The sequence below is a fragment of the Heloderma suspectum genome, chromosome 1 (genome assembly GCF_057233095.1).
Source record: "Heloderma suspectum isolate Gila_16-S chromosome 1, 16-S_ref, whole genome shotgun sequence".
Lineage (NCBI taxonomy): Eukaryota > Metazoa > Chordata > Lepidosauria > Squamata > Helodermatidae > Heloderma > Heloderma suspectum.
In genome coordinates this window covers 404920401-404941672 of record NC_139458.1, presented here as the reverse complement: position 1 = coordinate 404941672, position 21272 = coordinate 404920401, and the positions used below count along the sequence as shown (strand labels likewise).

The following is a 21272-nucleotide window of genomic DNA, read 5'->3' as shown; positions in this document are numbered from 1 at the left end:
ACCAGCCTAAAATCCTGCATTCAAAACAGGGCTTTCTGCTTCTGTTTTAAATGCAGGATCACCACTGACTGCCTTTACATGCTCCTCCTTCCCCCAGCCCCTTCTCCCCATATCTGAGTCTGCCATTATCTTTCATTGATCTCGCTCGTCTTCTTGCCACTTTAATTCTTTTCATGGAGGAAACTGAAGAGGAACAAAATGGGGTAATTTGATAGCTCATTATCTGCAATCTATTTAAAAACGGAACAAAGGACATTTAGTGCAAGAGGGTCAGGCAGGATCACGGCGTCATGTAAAATGCCGGCAAACTTCCTAGAAAGAGCAATCTCAATCGCAGAATAAAAGCTCCATGTGATGAAGCACTTAGAATGTGCCCCAGAAGAAGAGTTTATACAACCCAGTGCTATGTATATTTACTCAGAAGAAAGTTGCACCAAGTTCAGTGGGAATTACTTCCAAGTAAGTGCGCATAGGGTTGCGCCCAAGAACAAACCATGGGTTATAACTCTGGGTTGTTTCTCCCTCAACAACCCAGAGTTCCAGGTTCAGATATCAAGGAGAACCAGATCGGAAGCAGGCAGGTGGTTGGAAGCCAGCTCTCTTGCTTGCTCCCACTCCCTCCCAGGTGACCTATGGTTAACAAACTGTGGGTTGTTTTCCAGCTTCCCACACATTTTGCTATCTATCAGAAAATCAAGTTTCAACTCAAACATGTAGTCAGTTACAGGAAAGTTACTTTATTTGCTCTTGCAGGAGAATAATTTCAACAAACCTAAATGGATATTCATTCCGTAGACTCCCTTAAGGAGTTTTGTTTGCTTTTAAGTATTTGAATTTCATTTACTTGTTTATCCTGTTCTGTTTACTTTGTTCTATTATGATTATGGTCAAGACAATAAAACCATTTATTGATATTACTGTTTTTGAAAATGTGCTACTCACCAATATCTCTTTAAAAGGGTGGCTTACAAATCAGAAAATCCATAACTGATGTCACATTGATAGAATTCTCCAAATTGAAAATGTGGGAAAGTATCAAACAACAATCCATGGTGGCCAGACAATTCCTAATATAAATCACACAAAGATTGGGACAGAATTTCCAGTTTCTGAAAAGTTCATTGGAATAAAATGGTTGTTATTAACTTTCTGAAGTCCAAGACACGACATCCAGGTATCATTACTGATGTCTTTTTACCACCGGTGACACTTGGATAGTGATGTAATGCTGGTGAGGGAGTTGAAGACAGTTTCTAACTGCAACTTTTAATTAATTTGAGTTTTGGCTGAAAACCAAATTAAAAAAAAAACTTAATCCAGCTGGATGATAAATATTTTTAAAGGTTATCATCAAGGGATCTTTCACTTTTAACTTGATTTGAGGTCTGATTTTATCTTTGATCTGATAAACAAAAAGAACCATGTTTCAGCATAAATTTCTATACTTCATTGTGTCAGTCAAGCTTTCTGCCAGGAAGCTCCTTCTCTTGGTGAAGAGGGGCAGACTACAGATCTTGAAGGCTCCTGCAAGAGAAGAAGAGCTTCCTGTTCAGACTGGACCAGGAAAAGCAGAGAACCCTTCAACCATATTTGAACTACAGTCAGCGGGAGTGTAAACATGTTTAGCTAGGACTGCAAACAAAACAGAAATCAAACAGGATAAAGTAGAAGACCTCCCCATGGGTTTCTGCACAACTGACAGCAAAGAGCAGAAAGAAGTAAGAAGATTTTCTTCCCAGAGTCGGTTGAACAGTCTTGACCATTTACAATTATGATCAGTTGCACAGTATAAAAGCAGATGTGCCTCAACTCACTACACTGGGCTCACATTTCTCAAAACCAGCACTCTCTGCATCTGCAGCATTCTTCTCCAATAGTTGTGTCTATAAAATACCATCTAGCAAGAGGTAAATGGTCATCTGACCTAGTGGTTACATGCACACTAATAAATGGTAATTTCTGTTTACTCTGAGAAAGTTCCCTCAACAGCTTAACCACCGTTTTGCTTCATATTCTTTGTCTATTCCAAGTCTGATTTTAAGATACAATCTTAATTTTTTTTATAAATTTACAGTAATCTAACCTCATGATTAGATTACTGCAATACATTCTATGTGGGACTGCCCTTGCAACTGGTTTGAAAGCTGCAGCTAGTGCAGAATGCAGCAACTAGGATGGTCAGTGGAGCATCTAGCTATGCACACATCGTGCATGTGTTAAAAGAACTGCACTGATGGCCTATTAGCAACCAAACCATGTTCAAGGTTTTGTGGTTGACATACAAAGCCCTAAACGATTCAGGACCCAGTCAATCCCTGAGATCTTCTGAGGAGGCCTTACTGCTCATCCCATGACCAACAGTATGTTGCCAGGCAATGGCATATAAGCGGACCATCTCAGTGGTGGCACGAACCCTCTGGAACACTCTCCTACATGTGGTCCAAGAGGCAGACTGCGGCAAATTTTAGATGCCTCTTGAAGACTCACCTGTTTACTTTCCTTGACATGTAATTGCTTTCCTTGACATGTAATTGCACTTCTCTGTTTTACTGTTTCAGTAATGTTTGTAATGTATTATTTTATATTGGCTTTTATATTGTATTGTATGTATTTCTTATGCTATCAAGTGGTATATAAGTCGTTTAAGTGAATAATAGTAAAAGAACCATAAGAAGGGAGAGCAAAAGCCTTGAAGTTGTCCATCAGCAGTTAGCACCTGGACAGCCAAATAACCTCACTTGGGGCGCAATCCTATCGGGATAGGTGGCCGCCTCCGGACTCGGAGGTGACCACCCATCTAATGCAGGGCAGGAGCAGCACAGAGGAGATTTCCCCTCCGTACTTCAGCTGCCCTGCATTCGTGGCTAGACAGGCGATTTCAGCTGTCTAGCCGCGGGAAGTCAAAGCGGGTGGTGGTGGTTGTGGATGCTGGACGATGCATAGGAAGCGTCGGAATGGCATGTCTGCCCTTCCTCCCCCAGCCTGACCCCATGAATGCCCCGTTTTTGCCGCTCTGCACTGCTCTTATGAGCGTGGCGTGCAGGGCCGATCCACGCTGGCTACAGGGCAGCACAGGAAGGAGTGGAGGTCAATTCTCAGGGAACCAACCTATCCTGTAGCTGTCTAGCTGCTGACTAGTGACCATAGGATTGCGCCCTTGATCACTTCCCTAGTATGCTGATATGTATACAGCATTTCCATTTAAATTATAGCAGTTATTTCTAAATTTCCACCACAGATATAAATTAGGATATTGTATGCAAATTGGTGCCTCTTTTGTCTCATTTCCTTTTTCTTTTTGACGACGGGTAAGTGGCCACTGTAACAGCTGAGCAAGGGACAGTAGTTTCCAGACTGGATAGGAGAGTAGCACAAGATAAGTTACTTCAGTAGTGGGGAACTTCAGTGGTGGGGAATCATGTTCACGAGTTTGGGGGAGGGGGCTGAACAATTTCAGGCTGCGTACTTCAGCGCTAGAAAGGCTAGAAAAAAAGAAGATAAGCATTCAAAGAAAAGGGTTTCCAAAACTGACTCCCTCCAGCTATTGCATGTTAATCTCTAAAAAAATATGAATATCTGAATTTGCCCTGATTAGAGGACAAATGCATAAATAAGGGTGAAGATCATCAGTGAAGATGATATAAGTTTACACAAAATAGGCATGATCAAGCCTTTAGATGAGAGTGGACGGGGTGTGAGGAAGGGGAGAGAGATAGGCAGCTCTGTACTTCTGGCTGCTCAGGTCACAGCCCACAATGGGAAGAGGGCAGCCCATGCTCAAGAAGGTTGTCACCGCCACAGTACCTACACAGATACATTTATGATAAGACTAGCATGGCTGGAGTTGCAACATGTGCAAGCAAGTCCTAGTGACTCGATTTAGATGCCAGGAGCACTGCATCCGTCATTTAGGCAGGGGCATTTTTGCACATAGAGGCCTCCAGATCATATTCTCAAATTAGAGTCAAGGGCTAACTCACCCCTAAAATAAATCAGAAAGAGCAGAAGCAAACTCAAACATTATTTTTTCAGTCTGTTAGGCTAATACATGAAACCACTTTAAGTTCGTCTACCTTTTTCATCTTTGATAGCTGGTTTTGTCTTGCAGAATACTGCACATTTGCTTTTTCAGAACATTCTTAACCGCCAGGACACTATGATAGTGAACTCAGGTGGCTGAGTGCCTATCAGTTTGAAACCAGAATTGTTGTTGTTGTTCAGTCGTTAAGTCGTGTTCGACTCTTCGTGACCCATGGACCATAGCACGCCAGGCCTTCCAGTCCTCCGCTCTCTCCCGGAGTGTGTTCAAGTTCATTTGAAACCAGAATGAGGCTACCCAAAAACAAGGTACTGGTTTCTGGGTACTTGGAAGATTCCCTGGGTATGCAGAAGTAAGTTTGTACATTAAGAGAAAAATAGTTTTTAACTCTCTTCTCCAAAGGCCCAACAGGGACTGTGAGCTGCTAGGTAACATTGATGGCAGAGAGAGAAAGAGAGAGTAGCCGTATGCAGCCTGTATGTGTGAGATCCAAAAGGGGTGGGGGGTGGGGAGTGCATGTAAGTCACACCCTCAGCATCCCCAGATGTGTGGGTCCCTCTAAGGCCTGCAGGAGTGTTGGAAGCATGTGTAGCTGAACACACAGGCCTTCCTGCCGTAGGGTTTCTGATCCAGGGAGTATGTAAGCGTGTTCAGCTGAACGAACATACTTACAATGCCGTGCAGACCGTAGAGCTAAATGCATGAAGATCTATGGAAAAGTGAAGCATATGGGGATGTTGGGGTTGGGGCCTACATGTATGCCCTTACCTCGCCACATGTTTAACCCTTGTGTGTGCAAGCTAAGCACCTGCACAGGGCTAGTGTGTATAAAGAAATTAGAAATCGGGCAGACTGTGGGTCTATGTATGGTTACACCTAGGTATGGTGGCCACTTATGCAGCGACAAAAAAAAGATGAGGACACAGATTTGCATGCAATTTGCATATGCTAATTTACATGTATTGATGCTTTCACACTTTGGATAGCTCCTTTAGATTTCTGACTGAAACCTGGAGTGGAATCACCGCCCCACTGACATCGGAGCCACCAGCCTCTGCTGGATCCTGCTCTCCCTCCCTTTCCATAGTTTTTTATTTAAATGAGACTCAATAACTCTTCTGGATAACTCTTCAAATAAGAGGACACCTTCAAACAGAGGACTGTCCTCTGTAAAAGAGGACATATGGCCACACTGGGTGTTAGTTTGAAGGTGGGGGGAAAATGGACAGCAGGGAGAGAATTGGCCTGCGGAGTTGTTTCAGAAGGAAAGAAAATTAAGGAGGACACCTTTTGCTTTTAGCATTCTTAAATGAACTGAGTGCTCCCGCCCATCTATTTAGCTATAAAATGCTCACACTTAGAGCTGGCAGCCCTCTACTGCAAGCAGGGGGAGGCCTGGGTGTGTGTGAGAAAAAGGTGTTCTTTGCTCTTTCCCCACTCCTGAAACCCCTTTTGCCTCAGAGACCTGGACAGCACCACAAGGCGCTCTCCCCTCAGGGGGTAAGGATTCACTGCAAGGTTGTGCTGCAGGTGCCACTTGTTGCATCTGAAATACACAACTGGCATCTTTAAAGCCAGCCAGATGACATAATTAGAGGAGGCAGATAGAGGCCAGCCAGGATGTGCAGGAGGGACATAGTTCTCTCAGGCTTACAAGGACTTAAAATGGCTGCTGTGAGCGGCCAGCAGCCATTTTAAATCATGTCATACTTGCATTTTGTGTTGTATTTAGGTGACCACTTGTGAATGGCCAAAAAAAGAGGACACGCATCACCAAAAAAGAGGACATCCATATGCTTACAATTTGGAATGCTAATATATATATGTATAGATGCAATTTAGAAATTATTATAATTTAAATAGCAATACAGTACATCTCACCATAGTGTGGGAAACTGACCAGGTGACCTGTGTGCCTTATTTATTTATTACATTTTTATACTGCCCAGTAGCCAAAACTCCCTGGGCAGTACACAACAATTAAAATGATAAAATACAAAATATAGATAAAATACAGTTTAAAAGTTTAAAACTACAACATAAAAATAAAATAATCAAACAGAAGCTAGCAGCCTTGCTCAGTCTGCTGTCCCGGTGCTGCTGATGGGCATCTTCAAGGCCCAACTCTTCCTTTTGATGGTTCTTGATCTTTAAACCGGACATGGATGGGACAGTCCTTCAAATAGAGGATGCCTTCAAAATAGAGGACAGCCCTCTGGCAGCCCTTCAAACAGAGGACTGTCCTCTGTAGAAGACACATGGCCACCCTTATAAAACATTTTCCTATGTCTATAATGTTTGCCTCCTGCCAGTTAATTCAAATGTTGTATTTTTCACTCCAGTCAGTAAATCAGGTTATAGATTACATTTAAAAACAGTGGGTGTTTGTATATGTTTTAAGTATCTATTACATTTAAAAGGTTAGTGAAAAGCTGATAGTGTACCACTTGCCTTAATGAGAACTCTGAGCTTTTACAATCAGTAGTCTGGATATCTGGTCTAGGATAAGCAACTGAGTTGAGACACTAAGGGTGCCATCCTATGTTTGTTTAGACGGAAAAAAAGTCATACCACTTTTTTTCTGTCTAAATATTCATAGGATTATGCTCTGAAGAGGTAATCTCCAAATTAAATGAAAGGGTAGTACTTTTCTAATAGAAGTCAGCTCCTAGGGTCTTAATTTTCCCTCATCTTTAACTGCCAGACCTGAACAAGATTCAGGGAGTACTTGTACTCCAGAAGAATAGAAGAAGCAGAGTGTTGTTTTCTAGAAGTGTGAATAATTATTGAAAAGATACGACTTTCCATAAGCCATATCACCACAATCAGTTCTTAGACAATTAGCCTGCGATTGTACACACATTTACCTGGGGGTAATCACCATTGAACTCAATGAGACTTACTTCTGAGTAGACATACATGGGATTGCACTATTAAACAGCTTAGTACTCATATTCCTTTTTCACTCACCTCCTCAACTCCTTTCAAACTCTTGTTCTCTCTCTCAGCTGTCATAGATATTTTGTCCTTTCTCTTGGAAAACAGACTCCTTTCAAATCCCTGTTGAAATTCCAGCTCCCTCATTGGGTTATAGGTATGTTAGCTACTTAAACGGGTTTAGGGATATCGGAGAAATCCACAACGGATTCAAATGAGTTCGAAGTTCTATGAATTCAACCCACAAATTCTACAGCAGACCAGATTTTTCTTACTTGCAGAGCATTTTTTTTTTTTTTACTTTTCAGAATTGTACACAAATTTAGTCATACAAAAATATGAAGAAGAAAAAATGCTGACCAAAAATGCACATTTTCCCCCATAGGCTAAAACATGAAAATGTGGATTTGGGGGGAATTTGTGCATTTTGTCATGTTTTTCATTTTGGGGGAGAGTTGCACAAATTCACATTACCTAATGCACATTAGCGCTAATGCACATCAGTCAATGAGAATTTGCGCACGTGCACATTAGCGCACATGTGAATTAGCGCAAGCAGAACAAAATCCGACAAAAAATCAGATTCCATCAATGACTAGATGACTAAACAACTGACTCCTGACATTATGGGTTACATTTGTTACATCTCCTTTCTTTGCATTTTGCATTTTTATTTCTTTTGGTCACATCTTCTAAAAGTTTGGCAGCTCAATCCTATAGGCAGAAGATGTTAGTCCATGGCTGTGCTATCCCTTTGTATCCCCTATTATCAAGCCTGTATTGCTACATATCAGCATTTCTTATGGGTAAAGACTGCATCCTTCTTTGAATCTTAACCCCCGAAGACAAACGTGAGGTGGCTAAGGTCGTCCAGACAGACGACTGTTGACTTGCAAGATAGCAGAGAAACGTTTCATACCATATGGCAGATTGCGGATCAATAGCCATGGCTGGTGCTGTAGACATGCATGGCTTCACTTGACAAGCCTGCATCAAGAAGCCCAGATATGTATCGAAGGTCTGCATTTTGACAGTGAAGGTCTCTTAAGTGCTCATATGGATGACACTTGAAGACATAAGATGGGCTTGGGATCTCAGTACATGCCCTATGGCCATTCTCAGTCTTGGAGTAGGGCACCACCCTAGATCAACAGTCCAGATCACCTGCTATGTGGTCTTCTCACCCAGCATTTTCACAGGGATCCTGGGGTTCCATGTGTTTCTTCTTGTTTTCTACATTTAATTCTGCCTCTAGGCAAAATCAAATGGACTCCTCTAAACAGTGTCCCTGGCTGTCCTGATTTGATCCCCTACTTTCCCCCACTCTTCCATTGCACTATTTTGCAACAGACTTCAGGCATTTCTATGTGTCTGGCAGACCATCACTACAGACTCCTGGGTTTTCACTATAGTTTGCATCAGTTACAACACAGAATTATTTTCTTTCCCTCCCACAGGTGTTTTCCAGTCTACTCCATCTTACTCCACCTTAGAAGAGAAGATTCACTTCCTTCTCAGCAAAGGAGCAATACAGGCCATACCAGCCCAAGAGAAATTCAGTTGGCTTTATTCCTATTACTTTACTATTCCTTACCATTCAGATTCTTGGCCACAGTGGTTGAGAAGGTGGTGGCATTGCAAATCCAGATACATCTGGATGACATTGATTATCTGGAACCGTTTCACTTGGGCTTCTACACAGGTTATAGGACTGAGATTTGGTCACCATGGTGGATGACCTATGCCAGGAACTGGAAGGGGGGCAGACTGCAACCCTCCTGGACCTCTCTTGGACCTCTCAGCAGGCTTTGATACCTGTCATGATATCTTTTGAGCTGTTTGGCAGGACTGGGCCTTGGGGGCACTGTTTTGCAGTGATTTTGGCCCTTTCTGTCATGTTGTCTCCAGAAGGTAGTGCTGAAGGATTACTGTTTGACTCCACAATCATTGGCCTATGAATAGAATCCTGTGGGATTCTGTCCTACACGGTTCTATCCTGTCCCCCATGTTGTTTAATATCTACATGAAACCACTGGGATAAGTCATGTGGTGATTTGGAGCAAGGTGCCAATCAATGTGCTGATGATAGCTCTGTTGTTCTTTGTCACCTAATTCCAAGGAAGCAGGTGATATCCTTGAAGGTTGCCTAGGTTTGATAATGGGCTAGATGAAGGTCAACTAGCTGAACTTAAATCCAGACGAGATAGAGCTGTTGTTCGGTCAGTAGAAAGCCTGATTTGGGGATTGTGATTCAACCTGTTCTGGAAGGGGTTGCTCTCCCCATGAAAGTTGGCAATGGTAGCAAGGAGTGCATTTGCAAAATTATGTTTAGTGTGTCAGCTGTGACCTTTCCGAAGTCAGTTTGGTTTGGCAACAGTTATCTGGTTGCATCATGTTTAGACTACTGTATTGCACACTACATAGGGCTACCCTTAAAGTGTGTCCGAAAGCTTCAATTGATGCAAAATGTGGCAGTACTGAGGTCAAATTATACCAGTATTGAAAGACCTGCACTGATTGCCAATTGTTTTCTGGGCTCAATTCAAAGTGCTGGTTTTAGCCTTTGGATAGGGGAGGGTAGTTTGGGCGGTTTAGGGGCCATTTTTCCCTCTCAGATCCCACTTCTGGCTGCACTTTTGCTGCCATGGTGCCACTAAATTTGGCAGTGGTGGGAAAAAAAGGCAATTTGCTTGAAAACAAGCAAAGTTTGGCCATTTGAACCTTCACGGCACTTAAGATCTTTTACTGAGGACCTGCTCCGGGTTTCATCTTATGTAGGTTTGCCTCCGTCAGGAGCAGGGCCTTATCTGTTGCAGCCCCAAAGGTGTGTAACTCCCAAAGGAGTTTCGTATTGCCTCCTCCCCACTGGCTTTTCACAGAAAGGTAGAAACCTATTTATTCCAGTTGGCCTTTAAAAACTTAAGTTGACTGGTATATCCCATGCTTTATGGCTATTTTGCTTACATGTTTTATTGTTGTCTATTGTGTTTAACATTTGTAAGCTGCTGTAGTATATTTTATGAACAGAAGTATATACATAATTTTAAAATAATTTAAATAATAATTTTTAAATTAAAAGTAAACATGGGGGTCCAAAAATTAAGTGTGCCTTTGATTTTGTGGTGGAAAGTGCTTCGCCTGTCAGAAGTTTTGGAAATACTGATACAGACTATGACATGTGTCCGTCTATAGTTAGGTTGACCCATACTTCATTCTGTGTTCCACCTAGATGTCGATAATGATAGGGTTACGGCTGTTGCATACGTCCCTGGAGAGCATCACCAACCCAGAAGATCCTGAATGCGAGAGCGAAGGGTGGATCCTGGAGAAGAGCTTTAAAGACACTTTCAAATCCACTTTGGAAAATTTGAAAAATCTTGGTAAGTTGAATCAAGTGGACGCAGGAGCTGAAGGTACAGAAGGTGAAGGCGCCAAAACCCAAGCTGTCGCAACTGTCAGTTGAGTTTCTTGGCTAACAAGACTGTTACCAAAAGACTGAGAATTATGAATATTAACTTTTTTTAAAGGTGTAAGCCATCAGAGCTATACACTTGGATTTGTATAACCAGAACACTCACTTTTGTACATATGGTGACTGCAGTATAGTGCACGTTGGGATAATACAGGCATCCTCACAGCAGACACGCAAGAAAGTCAGTGACTTCTAAGGGCCATGGCTATAACATGATGCTTTTAAAGCAGATACATCAATTTGTTAGGGTCATTATATTCCCAAGTCAAAAAATATTTCATAAGAAATACCATATGGAAAATTGGTTGGCACTGTCTTCTATTTTGTCTCATATCATTGAAAACTGAATGAGGAAGTATAAAGTTAATTATTTTTGTACTTAAGTTTATAAAATATATTTGGAAAGATCAATATACTTTTTAAAAATAATGGCCATTTATGTCCTTGGTAGACCAAGAAATCTTAAGATTTCAAACAAGTGGAAAGAGAAAGAGAAAGGCACACAGTTTTTAGCCTCTGTTTGGACAAAAAGCAAATGCTCAGAGTTGTTATTGAAGGACTATATTCTGCCATGTTCACTTGATGTACAAAAATAAAAAGCAACATTGTACTGAACTTTTATGCACTGAACACAAATTTGTAAAGTGATAGGAGCAATTGATTTGAACACCAAGATAAGCTATAGCCTAAGCTGCCAATGGCTTCTGTAATACCAGTATATCATTAGTAATTATGATAACTATTTCTGTATTTCAACTGGTGGACAGATTTAGGCTCACCTTGTTTAACATATATACCAGCTACAGTACATCTAATATGAAAAGTAGGCTGTCTTGTAAAGTAATCATGGCAACCAACTTATATAACTTGGTTGCCAAAGGAAAAAGCTTCCACAAATCAACACTTGGGTTCCAGAATTTTCTTCAGATATTGATAAGTGAGAATTATTCAATAATAAAGGCAAGATCCACACATTCATTCAGTGAATTGGATTCAATGCAGAAAAAGCTGGACTTGGCACTTTCTGTAACCTACAGAAGACACTGTAGCGTTGATGCACTACAAATCCAAAATGCATCCACCATAATTGTATGTTATCTGGAAAGTGGTGATCATAGCAAATACCTTTTAATTTTGTTAGCTGGCATGGAGCATGGGAATAACTGGCTATGTAAAGACATTTTTATCTTTGTTCTATATGAAGTTCATATTTTATATTTATTAATTTATTTACACGTACATACTACAGAAATACTTGTATTTACCAGGTAAGCCTTTGCCAAAAGAAAGCAAAAGCGTACTGTTAGCTAGCTCGGGCAGATTCCTAGGTGCTGTGAACAACATGGAGTTAACCAGGTCCTTGTCCAAAAGTGTGTGTGTGTGTGTGTGTGTGTGTGCGCGCGTGTGTATGGTAATAAAAGCAGGCTAGAGTTGCTCAAGCAGGGTAAATAAGTTAAATTGAGGTTGGATTTGCAGAAGGATGAAGGGAGAGAGAAGGCACTTTGAGGCATAGCTTGCATATGACTATACGAAGCTGCCTTATGTTAAATCAGACCAATTGTCCACCTAGGCTAGTGTCTACTTTCACTGGTGGCAGCTCTCCAATGCCTTTCTCAGCTTTGCTACCTTAGTTCTTTTTAACTGGAGAAGGCAGAGCCTAAAACTGGAACCTTCTGTATGCACTCTACCACTGAGCTATGGCATCATCAGTTAATTCATGCAGATAGGAGTGGGAGGAGACAGACAAGGTGACTGTCTAACTCTGTTCTAGATATGGAGGTATGGTGACAGCAAGAGAAGTGGTGAGCTTTGAAATAAAGACTATGGGCTACATCCAACATCATGTGAGTGTGTTTCCCTTGCACTTCCCTCTCCAAATCTGCTGTGGTTTCCCAACCCTTTGGAGCAGATTGGGGGAGCGTGCAGGGAGATGGGGGAATCCATTCCATTTCTGTTCTCCCGATGGATGGATGGATGGATGGATGGATAGCATTAGATGCAATTCCATAACACTGAAGCTGTTATGAAATTAAATACGGATCCAGAGTAGAGATTTAAGAAAATGAAGTGATGTGATCACAGTGAGACTTTAGCAACCTAAGCAACTCAAACAGGGGAGATGCTGGAGATGAAGAAGGGCCATGACTTGATGACTGCTTGGATTTCAAAGAAGGAGAAGGATTCAGTGGTAACCTTGTCAAATCCTATACAAACTGGGTTGGTTTTGCACTATACCATGTTTACCCTGAACAAGAACCCTTTGTTAAATGCATTATCTTCCCCAATTTCCAAATCCTTCATTGGTATATGAATAGAAAATGTTTGGAACTTTGATATGAACCTCTAAAAGAATTCTGCACGATGTTCCACAACTATCCCACTTTTGAAACCAGGTTTTAGAAAGGGGGAAATGTATCTCCTGTGAGTGGCAAAACCATTAAAGCAACAGCACAATTACAAATTAGTGAGTGCAATATAACCTTGGTCTAAAATGGGCTCAGTTGGGTCCATATGAGACAGATTTTCAAAGGACAAGCAGTTGGGAAAGAGTAGAATAATGAAGATTTCAGAATGCCCTTTGGGGAGATTTCACTACGTTGTGCTCAATATGTGACATATGAGTAGGCATGAGAAGTTCCAAAGAGTTTATTGTATCATGTCTAAGCTATTGTAACCTTAGAAGTGCTTGTCTGAGACCTTCACTTCATATAGATGTGGATCTATCCCTACCATGTGATTTTGTTTTTGTTTTAATTCAACACTTTCTTTTACTGCCGTATCAGAATATTTAGTTTCATTTAAAAAAACCACCACATTATCACAGCTGTTCTAGAGGATACCCTCATTAATGTTAGATGTACAGAGACTGTAGAAACAGGTTTGTGTCAATATGCAGGAAGCATAGATATGTTCTGTTCGGGAAATGGGAGAAATGGATTCTTCTGAAGGTCTTCCTTCCTGCAAAGGTGGATAGTCTCTACCACTGGATTGTGTTGCTTCCTCTAGGACAAGTCAAACAAAAAATAGAACTGACCACCATTTGATTTGGCTACACCATCCCTTTGGCAGGAACACAACCTAGTAGTAAAGGTTACTCACTGAAAAGGGGAAGCTGGTCATAGAAAAAGCAACTCGAAAATACATGACTATCGTGTAAGATAAGATATTCCAGTTCATGAGGATCTTTTGACATGACTGCTTTGTATTACGCAATTTGTAATATTTATTTGTCCTGTCAAACAAAAGATTCTGTGATATTTAAACACCATTTAAATATGTTTGTAGGTGGTATTTTGCAAATGTGAATGTAGATATTTACAAAAAATATGTTTTAAGAGTACTCGCTGAAAAAGGGTTGAAATGCATTTAATACAGTGTTTTCCTCCATTTGCATTATTGGTGTCCCTACAATTATTGAGTGGCTTTTGTTCACTTGTAAATTATTCCTTGACTGGAAGGGTTTGTAATGGTCTAATGGCCTGGAAAGAAAACACTTGCTCCAAATAGATGTGCATCATACACATGGGGGCTTTGCCATTTCACATGTTACACAAAGAAAAAAACAGTAACTGTAGTTCTTTGCGTGGTCATCTGTACATTCACACATATGGGGGAGCTCTGCATTTGTGCAGAGCCCTGTTCAGGAAACTTATACCTGAGGAATTTTTGGTGGAAACCCTCCCCTGCTGTCCCAGTGCAAATGTCCCTAGCAGGTTCCAGCCTAGGTTTAAACCAAGTGACCACTCTGCAGAGCTCAGGAAGAGAGATTCTTTTCCCAAATGCCACTGATGTAGCCATAGCATGAGTCAAGTGAGCTTGGATTGGCCCGGAAAGGTCAAGACCAGCCAACTTGATGGAGTGGACCACCCAGGATGAAGGTCTTTGTGACGATACCTCGTGTCCATGCTGCTTGCCCCCATAACAAACTGTCAGAAATGGATCATCCTTCCCCTTTGCAATCAACACCACAAGGAGACAAAGCTTCAGATAATACTAGTTTATTTTGCTAGAGACTAGCCTATCTACAAATGCAGATTCCAGGAAGCTCTCAGACTGCCTCAGGCCCCTAAACAATTAATCTGCGATCTCTAATTAGAGGAGACGAACCAGAGGGTAGTGAAGTTGCTGACAGTTTGGGTATGAGCCTCGTGGCCAGACTTGCTATGCAGTGATGCCTCTCCCTTATGGTGGCTCCCTCCTATGCTGGCTTCCAAGAGTGGCTGTCCTGGTGGAGCATCTGAGCCCTTCCCCTAACTTTTCCTGCTTTGCAACATGCCCTTGCGTCTCTTAAGTTATGCCCCTCTTCCTTCTCATCCTTGGAAACTTGAGTTCCTACAGTGGAGGGAGGGGGCAGGAACTCAGCCTGGGCCATCTGTTTGTCAAAGCCTTCAGAGGAATCTCTCCCAGCATCTTGGCTCACTGAGGAGGGTCCCTCCCCTGGGCTCTGATCTAGCTGTTCCAACTCTGATTCAGATTCAGAGCTGTCAGACATGTCAAGGTGCTTGGACCCCTCCCTGACACAAACGAACACGTGAAGAGTCTGACAAAAAGACTCTATGCTTGGCTTGTAAAAGGCAAGCGCCCACTGAACGTCCAGAGCATGAAAAGAAGATGGAAGTGGAAAAGCAGGAAACAAAAAGAAAGTCAGAAGGATTATGTCCTGATTAAGATGGAAGTCAGACACAACTTTGGGCAGGAAGGTGATGTCTGGATGGACTACTGTTTTATCGCGATGGAATATCAGCCATAAAGCACACAGTTCTCCAGACCAGCAAGCACAAGTAATGGCTACCAAGAAAGCCATTGCCCATGAAAGCTTTGATGGAGGTCTACTGTAGCAAACAGTTCAAATGGTTTGGTGGTCAAAGCTTGAAGGACGACTGACAAATTCCAACTCGGGACAGGGTGCCGAACTGGAACAAGATTCCACCCCCCTCAGAAAAACTGCTTTGTGATCAGATGGGAGAAGACCAAAAAAAGCATTCATTGGAAGGTGAGAGGCTGAGATAGCTGCCAGATACCCTTGGGATTTAGATGGGAATCTTTAAAGCTGAGTTTGTGGTTTAAGGTAAATACACTTAAGATTAATACTTGACATGTTTATATTATACGTGATATTCCCTTATCTATACTTGGTAAATATTTTAAGAAAATCAATGTTTGTTTTGGAAATTTTGGCGGGGGGGATGGTCTTCTCCGCCAAGATTATCTCTGAAAAGGATGCAACTTCCAATTAAAGAAGGTGGATTTGGTTTTCCAGTTCTTTCCTTATATCATTGGGCTTATCTTCTGACTCGTACTGAGTGTTGGTCCTTCCCGTCAGTATCAGATCTTCCATCTTGGTCAGTTTTGGAATCTTCTTGTCTGGTTCCACTCTCTAAATGGATGGCATTAGGTTCTAGACATACAAGAACACATAGGGTTCCTCCTGCAGTTTCTACAGTTAGAGATGTGTGGCATATAATGTCACATCAATTACACTTCAATGCATTTTCTCATGCTAAATGGACTTTATGGGGCAATCCAGATCTAAAAAATAGTAAGAAAATGTTTTTGTGGTGGACATGGACAGATAAGGCAATTTTTACTTTGGATCAGCTAGTGGATCCCATTGAGTTTTTGTCATTCTCTACCCTACATGCCAAATATGACTTGCCAGCTATAGCTGAGTTGCAACTGCATCATTTCTTAGTTTCATCTAGGTTTGGCCTGGCTGCTTTTACAGCATCAGTCTCCATCATTATTGGAAGCACTTCTTGACGTTGGTCAGGAAAAGTGACCCATGATCCATGTCTACAAGTATTTGTTATTGATGAGTAAATATGATATACAGGGTTTTAAGCACATTTGGAATAGGGAATTGGATTGTCCCATTCTGCCTAATCAGTGGATCACTGGTTTGGCATCTCTATCACATCTAAGAATATTAGGCTGTGTCTTATTCAGCAATTTTTTTTGTTTTATCTCTATTGAACACCACAATGCCTCTTGAATAAGGGATTGTCTAATTCGGCTAATTGCTGGTGGTGAAATGCAACTAATGCTTCTTTTAAACATATGTTTTGGCAATGTTTAGTAGTTTTGGGGATGTTCAGCTTCTTTTTGGGAGGAGGTTATTATACGAATAAATTTTGTACTCAGTCTTTGATATTCGCTGATGTACATGTTCTTTTAAATTATTTACCTGCTTCATGGAAATTAATGGTCAGCGCAAATGGATTCTCCATGCCCTTTTGAGACCTAAAAGACTGATAGTACAACATTGGAAGGCTAAATGCTCACCTCCTATAATGCAATGGACGGAGGACCTTATAGCGTTTTCAATATTTGAAAGGTGACATATAGGCGTCACCTTCATATGGATACTTATTTGGATATCTGGTCCACTTCTGTTGAAGTCTATGTATAAGTGCTAGTAAGCTGTATTTTCATATATATGCATTTCATATGTATTAATTGCTATGGATATATACAAATGTATGCATGTATGTATATTAAAAAAAACTTTAAAAAATTTTAAAAGACGGCATTTGGTGTTTCCATCCCCCTTCCTGTGCAGGCTGTGGAACATGGCCACTGTGTAGTGTCATTTGGGGGCTAAGGACACTTGAGTTTGGAACAACTGTCCGGTCAGAGATAGCAGTTGCTGGAATGAAGACCATCTGTGCTGTTTATACGGAGCATAGTGTTGCCCCAACCCCATGCCGTGCTGTGTTCTTGGCCTTTTGGACAGAGTCCATAGTCTCATCCAACTTTGCCAATAGGACTGAAGTCAGAATCAACTTGATCAAACAGTTGGAGCAACTCCCCTATGAGGAAAGGTTATAACATCTGGGGCTGTTTAGCTTAAAGAAAAGGTGAATGAGGGGAGACATGATAGAGGTGGACAAAATTATGGATGGTGTAGAGAAAGTGGATAGGGAGACATTTTTTCTCCCTATCTCATAACACTCTTAGAACCCAGGGTCATCCAATAAGAGATTCAGGACAGATAAGAGGAAGTACTTCTTCACACAGCACATAGTTAAGCTATGGAATTTACTAGCACAAGATTTAGTGATGGTCACCAATCTGGATGGCTTTAAAAGGGGATTGGACAAATTAATGGAGGATAAGGTGGTCAGTGGCTACTAGTCCTAGTGGCTATATGCCAACTCCAGTGTCAGAGGCAGTATGCCTATGTAGACCAGTTGCTGGGGAACATGGGTGGGAGGGTGCTGTTGCCTTCATGTCCGACTTGTGGATTTCCTGCAGGCAGCTGGTTGGCCATTGTGTGAACAGAATCCTGGACTAGACAGGCCTTGGTCTGATGCAGCATGGCTCTTATGACAGCTGTTGTGTCAATGGAACTTCAGTAGGTAAAGAGTGTGGTAGAGGCAGCGGTTGCGGTTCTAAGAACAGATTCTGGTCAGGAGGTCTAGATACTGTTGTTGAAGGTGTGGTTCAGTATCGAGGTTGTCTGACATAATACTCCTCCCTGGACAATCTTTCATGCCTGGGATGCGCAGTATGTGCGTGGAGGAGGCATATTCCACCCAGAATGTCTATCCCAGTCTGAGATTTTTTGGGAAGCTTGCAAAACCTATGTTCTCTCTGCAATGATGAACAATATCCTGAAAACATCAAATCTGGGGATCCTCAGCAGCCTGGTGATCAGTGGCCATACCGAGATGGAGATCAACTCTGACGGTCGTTGAGCCTCCTAGTCAGCACTGGGGCTAGCAAAACTCACCTTCCAACACAGAGGCAATTGGTATTGGGTCATGTGTCAGTTCTGCTGCGCCGGACCAGATCGATATTGGTGGATTCAGCATTGGTGGAGTGGGTATAAAAGGAGGTACCGCTGGTGTCGACCCTGTTAAGCGTGGTGTCGAATCAGTAGTTCACTGTACTGACACCTTTTTCTTCCCCTTTGGCTCAGAAGAAGACTTCTGCATTCTGGCCCTTTTGGACAGCTTTTTAGCCACCATAAGTGTCAACAACCGCCCAGGTGTGGGTGGGTCAGTATGGCCCATGGTTAGGGCTTGATTTTGGGAAGAAGTAGACCTCAACACTTCTGCAGGCTATAGTGTGCGAGAAAGGGTTTTGGAAACCAGTTAAAACTTCTTGCATATCAGTCAGCAGAAGGATCCACCGCCTCAAGTGTCCTTTTCCAGAGGACAGCACCCAATCTTCAGAGACAAAAAGGTCAGTTCAGACATTCAGCTCCCTCACCTGCACCTCAAGAGCATGCAGCGCTGTTGGACTAAGATTGAGCATAAAATGGGTGGGCAACTTGTGACCCTCCAGATTGGTTTGACCTACAATTCCCATGATCCTTCACCACTGGCTAGGGCTGAGGGGAGTTGTAAGCCAAAACATCTGGAGGGTCACAAATTGCCCATTCCTGGTGTAAAAACAGGTCAATGCTCTTTCTTTGTACACAAAATTTCCTCATTCCTATGATGGTGACTGCACTTCCCAGGTGCTTGCATGAGAGCTGTTGCATGTGAGCACCTGTTTTAAAACAGCTACACCTTTGACTTTTGCAAATTGGCACCCAATATCACAGCCAGTTGGGTCAGTATTGTGATGTGTGAAGCAGTTGCCTACCAAGAAGCCAAGGGAATTGGACCTCTTAACTGCACCTGCTCACATCCGACCATGCAGTTCTCCCTGTTTTTATGAAAGCATAGCTGCTTAAAGCAAACTTTCTCCCAGCTAGTTGTTTTATTCTATAAAAATGCCAAATATAGACCACTGAGTTGACTAGGAAGCCCTGCAGAGACAACAACCCATCACTTCTGCTTAAGTTTAGAAATGTAATCATGATGTGAAGTGAATAAAAATTCCCCTATTCCTCCAAGGCACAGAACACATGATGACGAACAGCGGGAAAGTGTACACAGCTTCCTCAGAGCTAATTATTCCTAAGTAACCTTAATACAAATTATAAGATTAACCTTCATGCATTCCTCTATCCTGGACACCTAATACCAGACAATGGTTGCTTCTGTGTACGTTGTGCTTATTTAGCAAGGGAAGGCTATATCAGGTTCTACAGGCAAAGGGTGACCTCCATTAAACTGGTAATTGGCAGAGTTTACCATGTTTAAAAACCATTTTAGAAATGCTAAAAATGTATTGCTAACTTTTCTCATGTTAAAGCTGACATTGACCTTAGAAGATCAAATGAGATTTTTAAAATGCTCTTTAAAAGAAGAGCATTAGAGGCTAATTGATTAAGAGATAAGGCCAGAAAAATAGAACATCACATGCTAACAGCTCCCTACTGGGAGATAAATGCCTGGACAAGTTTATTTCCAACAAGGTAACAGATTAGGAAAAGCAGAGATCTATTTTCAGGTCCAAAGACAAAGTTATCCTTACAGTTTTTAAAATACTATACAGATACAAGAGTTGGCACATTTCAGAGGATAAAAATAACTGTGTGAGATAGGGGAGACTTACATAAAAGAAACACTATGGGTTGGATTCAGACTAAATTTGTTGCCCTTGGTTCCTATTGACATCAATGGGGCTTCAGTCCTAATTTTTCACATTTATTTCAATGGGGCTCAAGTGCAATCAAATTAGTCTGAATACAACCCAATGGACCGGGGTACATACATCATTTGATAACTTTCAACTGAATGTGTGAACCAACTCTACTGAAAAACACAGCCTTTTAGGTGACATCAGATGATACAGAAGCCCTATTTGGTTTCATCTATGATGGCTGGTTTGTTCATATATGCAGATCACCAAGATGAATGTGCATATGTGAACCAGCGTCATCAAATCTTGCGGCATGTGTATACTGTTCTTACCAAAGGAGATCAGATGTACCATTTTAGTACCTCTTGTCTTTTTGGTACATATGTACAGGATGTTACACCTAGTCCTTTCCCTCCTTGCAACCAAAAAGACTACTTTGAGGACTGCCCACAAGGTTTTCCAACATTCCAATGCTGATCATTTGTATTAGAAAGCCATATGCCATTATCTCATTACACAGCTGTGCTAACCAGATTAAAGGTTTTGTTAGCCACCATAGGGCAGTATCCAATGCTGCCTCTGTGCCTCCAACCATTGTTGCGCCGGTGGCGAGTCCTGCTGGTGCAACAGGAAGCTAGTGCTTCTTAGAGCAACCCTGCAAAGCTCATTTCCAAACGGGACAGGTCAGTGGCACTCCCTTCTGAGAACTCTGCTGACCTTTTGTCCCAGAAATGAGTATTTGGCTCATTTCCAGTTGCTTTAGGAAGTGCTAGTCTCCTGTTGCTCCAGAAATGGGTCTCACCTGTATAGGCATCATTGGATATTGCCAATTAAGGCAAGTGCCCACATATATTCCAAAGTGATGCATCATGAAAGCACATAAAATGCTTCTGCAAATACAAGGGCAGCCAGTTTTACCTTCTGGGAATGTTGTGCTAATCTTAATGCTGAGCCGGAGGGGAGAATCTTTTGAACTTCAGGAACAGCTTAGGGCACAAGGGACTGTGCTTGGAAGATGGGCCTGAAAAATCTGGGTAGACACATGGACCAACAAATATGGTCCTTTGGATCTAGCTATTATGTCCACATTGGAGAAAGGGTGGCAGACATAAATCACTGAAGTTATCACACTCAGATATTTGCTTCTCACTCAGTGCCAACAGGCATATTTGATTGCTTTGACCTCCCATTGGGCACATTTGTTCATCTTCTCAATCTCCCCGGCCTCTGCTTTCCTGGAATCCTGGTGGTTTTCTGCACAGTTCACTTCCATCTGTTCCCAGGCCATGTTCATCAAACCAAGCACTCTTTCTGCATGGGGGGGGGGACGACGACGGACTCTAACAC

The 21272-nt window shown here is 41.9% G+C and overlaps 1 protein-coding gene across 1 annotated transcript in view; it reads left to right on the top strand.

The window, feature by feature from the left end:
* Nucleotides 1-10439, top strand: part of PRPH2 (peripherin 2) — a 31007-nt gene extending 20568 nt beyond the window's left edge. Inside the window, exon 3 of the mRNA XM_084828910.1 lies at nucleotides 10206-10439. Within this exon, the coding sequence (XP_084685036.1) occupies nucleotides 10206-10439 (234 nt within the window). The remainder of the gene's footprint in view (nucleotides 1-10205) is intronic.
* The last annotated feature ends 10833 nt before the right edge of the window (nucleotides 10440-21272 follow it).